Source organism: Porites lutea, chromosome 2 (genome assembly GCF_958299795.1).
Source record: "Porites lutea chromosome 2, jaPorLute2.1, whole genome shotgun sequence".
Taxonomy (NCBI): domain Eukaryota; kingdom Metazoa; phylum Cnidaria; class Anthozoa; order Scleractinia; family Poritidae; genus Porites; species Porites lutea.
The window spans coordinates 16,864,258-16,870,868 of NC_133202.1; the positions used below are offsets into that span (position 1 = coordinate 16,864,258).

Genomic DNA, 6,611 nt, shown 5'->3' on the forward strand with positions numbered 1-6,611 from the left:
AAACTCACACTAGAGATGTACTAACGCTGATGGAGATGAGAATAGACTCGAACAGTTCCAGGGATGAGGAAACTTGTAAAGCAATGACAGCTTAGTCAGTTGTCTGAGGACAAAGTCAAATATTATCCAAACAAACCAGTAAATAATTCTGTTAGCCTCTTTACCCCACAATTATTATTTTGTACACTAGAGAGCTCATGAATGGGTGATGAGATTTTCTTTCGCATGAGAAAAAACTTAACCAAAATTTCATTGGGACATGTACAGCAGCATCGTCATGTAAGCAGCCTCATTTTTCTTTACAAAATTGATCACAAGCAATAGAAAGAAGAAACAATAATGTGAGTGGTCAGACCACAAATTCTTTTTCACATTCTCTAAGTCCAAATATAAACAAAAAAAAAACTAGCATGTTATTAGGAGTGACTTTGGTCACACTATGCCTTGGCTGCTGCTTCTGCATCTCCAACCTGCAAGGAAACAAAATGCACACTCAGTCTACAGCTTATCAACTGTAACATGATCAAATTAACTCCTTCCCGCCCCCCATGCCCCGCCCCAAAAAAAGAGAAAAAAGGAACTACCAAACAGCTTCATGAACATGCAAAACCACGAAAGGGAACAATAATAAATGCAACAGAGTCAAACATACATGTTTGACAACTCGTCATAAGCAGTCACCTCTCAAAAGCAACCACCTATCCAAAGTCAGTCAGTGCTGTCCTCTAGGAGAGCCCGGTGGTCCCCAGTGCCTAACTCTTGCTCTGGGGCAACTAGAAAATCTTAGTTTTTTCATACAAATCATATGCTAGGCACCCTGGATTTCACAGGATCTGAGCCCTACACTCCCTTTAATCTTTCTTAGTGCACAGCCTTGTCAATTTTTCTTTCCAAAGCACTATCAGTTGTACCCTCTCATAATGGGCCATTTGCATAATATTGGCACCATTTTATTTCCCCTCAGGGCTTGAAAAAAACTTGAATTCCAGCTTGTCCTTTGGGCAAGTACCTGTCACATTTTGTTTGCCCGGGGCCACTTCTTACTTGTTAATTGTTTTGTTTGAGGATGACTTGCCTGGACTCGTAAGCTTTAAAAGTTACTTGCCCACCAAGAAAATCTGCGTGTCCCAGACTACGGCACAGGATTTTTTTCCGAGCCCTGCTACTACCAGAAAAGTTCAGATTTTTTGCTGTCTTGTGCACGCTATGGCTTTTAATTTTCAATTTTAATGACAATCTGTGAAGGTTGATGGTTTATAGCCAAGTAAATATACAAAGTCAGGCATATGATTATCAACCATTTGAAACAGGTGCATACTATACACCTGCAAATACAGTATACAATGGTTGAGAGAGAGCTAAACAGCTTGAAGGTTCTTTTGGTTCCATTTTTATTTTGTTGTCTACAAAAATAGCCAAGGGTTCAGCTCAAAGTAACCAGGGGAAATCCCCAGCCTACAGCCCTTAGTGACTGTCCTGAACTTAACATTTTAAATCTCTACCAGTTATCATTTTAATACATCATACCATGGAGGGTCCATTAGAAAGATTCTTTGGTAGTAATTTCTCATCACCATCGATGGGGTAATCAACCCAGGCTCTTGTGCGACCACCTCTACTACCCCCTCTATATCCTCCACGTCCACCTCGACTGCTGTTGTCACGTCCTTGATATCTGTATCCACCACGGCCACCTCTATATCCTCCACGACCTCTGCCTCTACCACGTCCCCCTCGTCGCATACCACCTGCTGCTCCAAATGTTTCCATATTCACCTTGCGCTCTTGCTGCCAAGAAGGATGTGCCCTAAATAAAGGCAAGATGAAAAGGTTGTTCACATAGCCTGCCCCCAGTGAAGCTTACAACCCATACAGATTAAGGGACTGGGTGCTTTCCATTTTACCAAACAGACAGGTCAGAAACCAGTGCAACTTACCTCGAAAAAATGGAACAACTTAGTATTTGATTTAAGCAAAGTTTTCATCTGGATTGAAGCGCTCCATTAACCTTTTATCTGAATGGCTCTTAAAAATAGGTCACATTTTATAATCACCTTCTATTTCTGTCTCTATCATTTGCCTCACAAGAGATACTGTCAAAAAAGGACTTGGAGCTGTCATAATAAGAGGTTGGTGTTTGAGGTTTGTCTTGGAGATCCTCACTAGTTGATGAACTGTTCCCTTTATTTTCAACCTGAAAAAAATTTTGATTTCTATTAAAAATGTTAAACATTTCCATTAAAATTACAAGTAAGAAAAGACCAAAACTTACGTACACTGCATGCATTTTTTTTGTGGAAATGTGCCATCTGACAGTCATTCAAGACAACCAGAAAAGTTGCTTGGCAGCATTTTTTAGTGAAATCAAAGTGGTTTATATGGATGTTTTAGGGGCAATACATGAAAATTCTTACTTAGGGAGCTTAAAGGCCCCTTCTCCATAAGAATAGGGGTCGTGGAGCAACACAAGGGGGCAGAGTTATCCATACATGTCACCAAATGCTACACTGAAAAAATAGCAAGACCCACACTCCAGATGATCTGTGGTTAGTACTCTGTGAATGACTCTATGAAAGTTGTTAGGCGATTCAAGATTGTAGCCAAGCACCACTGCACTGCAGATGTGCTTCACCAGCAAAGTTAAAGTCAAGTTTAAGCACTGGGAGGTTTCTTTAGAACTGTTCTTGGAGGCTTGTATGATCAATAGATGCCTTACAGTTGGTAAAATATTGACCTCACCTTATGACAGCATTATTGAGATATTGGTGACGTTTTGAAATAAGCAATAAGGTAAGAACTATATTCCTCTCAAATCCCTACCGCAGCGTGCAAAGAAAGTAGTGTCTGATAGCCTGGGGCTAAAGGATTTTGCTATCGGCTAGTGAATTCTGTTTCTAACTTACCCGACGAGCAAGTGATATTTCATGAGGAAGAACAGAAGAACTGCAAAATCAGTTCTGCTAGTCAAAAAGCTTTTGGGGCTAGTTTAAATGACGTCTGGGCTAGTAAATGCTAGCTTCAGCTTGCCCGAATGGCAAGCTGTAAAAATGATTTTCTTTGCACCCTGCTACCGGCACTTGCTCACCTCATCTGTAATCCGTAGATTTTCATGAAGTTTTTGTTGTAACTCTTCCTCAATCTCTTCTTTATTAAACTTAGCATTTGAACTCTCAAAGTCAAATTCACCCTCAAATTTAACAGGACCACCTCCAGGTTTTGGTTTAGAACCTCTTGTGCTAGAATTTCCTCTTCTGCCTTGAGTGCGGCGATTTCCACCTTAAAAAGCAAACAAAAACAAGCAAGCAAGAATTACTACATGTCACAAAGTTTCAGCTAACAGGACTGAGTAGAGTCTGGTTCAGTCTGTAATCATGTAGCAGCAATAAATAACACTGGATGACCATATGATTAAGGACTGAATTGGACAACACAAAGTCCCGTTACCACTATTAATTGTAACTACAATGTATAACAGAAACATGTCATTATCAAAACTTTTTTTTTAAAAAAATTGAAACACAAGATCTTCAGAAAGCTTTTTGCTAAAAAAAAAGTGACCATTCGAGCATGTGCAATGGTGCGCACTGTCCAACTATTACTGCTGCACAAGGCATACTGTCCTATTAAAGTACTCTATTGATGCTGAAATCAGGGCTGCTGAGAGCCATTCAAATCTGAGAATTTTGTGACAGTTATGATTAGCCACGAAACTACCTTGCTACTACTTATGAGCAAATCATTGATTATAGCAAACCATTTATCAAAAAAAACTTAAGCAATGTGATAATTCATTACAGAAAATGATGGTCAAAAGAAATCATATGGCCGACAACCTACATGTATGCGAGGATGCAAAAAATAAAGCATCACCACCAACTATTTGATACCTTGTCTCTGCTTCTGTGGCTCAGCTGAAGTTTGGTTCCCTCCAGTGGCTTCTTTGCTACTAGTGGCCTCTTTCTCTTCTTTTTTAACCTCTGGTTTCTTTTTTGACTCTTGTGGCTGCTCAGTCTTGTCCTCGGAATTTCTTCTTGATGAAGGTCTTGAGGATGGTTTCTTTTTTGTTTGAACAGTTTGAGTTCCTTGCTGTGATGTGGTTCTGCTATGAGATTCATTTCCCTGGCTTTCTGCAGATTTGGTGCTTGATGACCCAGGTAACACAGAATCGGGAGATGGAGAATGACCTCTGGACAAAGGCAGAGGGGGGATTGCCGGTGGTGTTCCTATCCGTTGAGGCATTACTGCTGCAGGTGGCATCATACCCATGGGTGGTTGCATGTGACCTGGCATAGGTCTCTGTGGGATGCCAGGAGGATAGCCCCCATACGATGGTACACCTCCAAATGGACCATAACTGGGTACATGAGGATATGATACAGGGGTGTGAAAATGAGAATAACCGCTTGGCAGTCCAGTCTGGTAAAAAAAAGAAACAAACATGTCATGTGAAAACAGTATTTGCCACAAGGGAGTCTTAAAAACCTCATTTCAAGACATATGTCAATGGGGAATTAAAAACATTGAAAGAGTAGCCCGTGTTTGATATTATTAAAATTTGACTCCGAGGCATGCTGGTCAATTCTCTATATTTAGTTTGGATTTATTTGTGCTCAAGTCTTGTCTTGGAATTGCATGTCCACAGAGTCATGGAAACTTTGCAACCTTGACCCTAAAGCCTAAGAGGCATGTAAGAATAATGATTTTTATATGCTGAATGTTAGCCTGTGATAAGGGGGAGGGGGGGGGGGGGTGGGGTGCATGTGCGGCTGGTCTCTCAGAACCCCGTCCCCATTATAGTCTATTCTGTGGGCAAATATAGACCCTATCTTAGTCACTTTTGGGAAAATGTTATTTTTGAGATTCCAACTTAGTATCTTTCCGTTTATGTACATCTACTTTTGAATTGACACTAGATAATACTAGATGTAAAAACAATATCCGTAAGAGTGCATCTAATAGGAACTGGGGCCATTGGACCTCGACAAACTTTACCTCAAACGATTGGAATAAATTAGACCTTTCAATCAGACAAAGCCCATCATTAGCTAGTTTTAAAAAAGTGTTAAGAAATGTAAATAGTTTTTAGTTTAATTTTTATATATTCATATATTAGTCTTTATTTTTCCTTTTTGTTCCTTTTTAATTTTTGAGGACTCTTTTGTAAATCACTTATCAGTGAAATTGATATCCTCAATAAAGACTATTATTTAATTAATTTAAGACACATTATTTTGTTAAATTTAACGTAGTAAAAGTCCTACCTGCCTCAATTTTCTGATCCCCCAAACCCGAAAATGTGCGACCCCATTCCAGCAACCCCATAATAATCAATCCAGCCGTGGAAATGCGACCCCATCTGGCGACACTTCCCCATTAGCCTGTTACTAGGAAGTACCCCCTACCCCAGGGCACTAACTATAAATTATTTGAATGTAATGAAATTGTTATGAAATTTGTATCGAAACCAATTGAATCAAAACAACTGGTTTCTTCCTGAGCTAGATGGAATTTGACAACAATGGTTGTTGATGGGGTAGGGAATTTGCCACCACAATAGTAGAGGGGTACAGGCAGGAACGATTGTCTCAATTTTTGGCGTGTGACAAATGCAAATTGGCAGGTCAATGTGGTCAACAGAGAAATTTTGGAAAATTATTATGAAAACTATTTTAAGGGTTAAAGACGACTTCAGGGTAAATACACAGTATTGCTCATGGTATAACTACAAAATACAGGGCAACTTTTCTAGACTGATATTCTTTTCAGTGACTCTTCAAAAGTTCAAAGTGACAACAACTTCAGATTGAGCACAATATGCTCCTTTTGACGACCATGAACGTCTCCTTGAAGGATGAAAAAACTTACAAATATACAAAGACTGAAGTAAAAAATAGATAAGTTGAACGAACGCAAGAACACTAAATCGTTGTTTGTATTTTGTACATGTAGAAAACCGGAACCAGACGTTCTTAAATGTCACTTCTAAACAATCGATACAATTTCCGTTTTTTGTTTTTACTAATCAATGTGCAACATGAACAAGTATGAACCTGAACAATGGCTGGGTCCTGAGGTGGCTGCGAGTTAATTTGCTCTTCCCTCTTGGGTTCGCCAACAGTCAAGTCTTTTATGTCCTGTCCTCTAAAGACAATAAACTCATATTTTTCGTTCCTTGGAGCTATGTATTTTTCTACTTCCCTGTCTTCTGTCCCAAGTGAACGAACTACAAAAGAGGAGAGAAAGTATAAACTCGCTCGAGAAAACAGGTGAAAAAAAATTAACAGTAATGTAGAAAAAAGAGAAAGAGAAACTAACCACTCGCTAACGTCACTGTAGCTTCCTTTGTGTCGATAGCGTACAAAATTCCCTCATATCTAATTTCTGACTTAGAAATTAAACTTATCTTAGTGCCAATGTACGGTGTTCCCGAAGTCATCTTCAGGGACACGAAAAAATACAAGGATGGTGCAGGATGACGAAGATAAAAATGCAAACAGCCTTAACAAAAATATGGCGGGCCTGGGAGACTGTTTTCCTTCTCTCGGAAGTGTGGGAAATGACGTCACCCACGGGACAAAATGAGTGATAGCATATACGAAGGGAGTTTTTTT

The 6,611-nt window shown here is 39.5% G+C and overlaps 1 protein-coding gene across 1 annotated transcript; it reads right to left on the minus strand.

Annotated features, from left to right (window-relative positions):
- Nucleotides 1-6,492, minus strand: LOC140927891 (protein LSM14 homolog B-like). The gene is made up of 7 exons (XM_073377587.1): nt 6,316-6,492; nt 6,051-6,223; nt 3,888-4,416; nt 3,086-3,276; nt 2,055-2,194; nt 1,528-1,807; nt 1-470 (listed from the first exon to the last, which is right to left on the minus strand). The coding sequence occupies exons 1-7, from the start codon at nt 6,434-6,436 to the stop codon at nt 438-440; spliced, it is 1,467 nt and encodes a 488-aa protein (XP_073233688.1). The 5' UTR covers nt 6,437-6,492; the 3' UTR covers nt 1-437.
- Between the last annotated feature and the right edge of the window lie 119 nt (nt 6,493-6,611).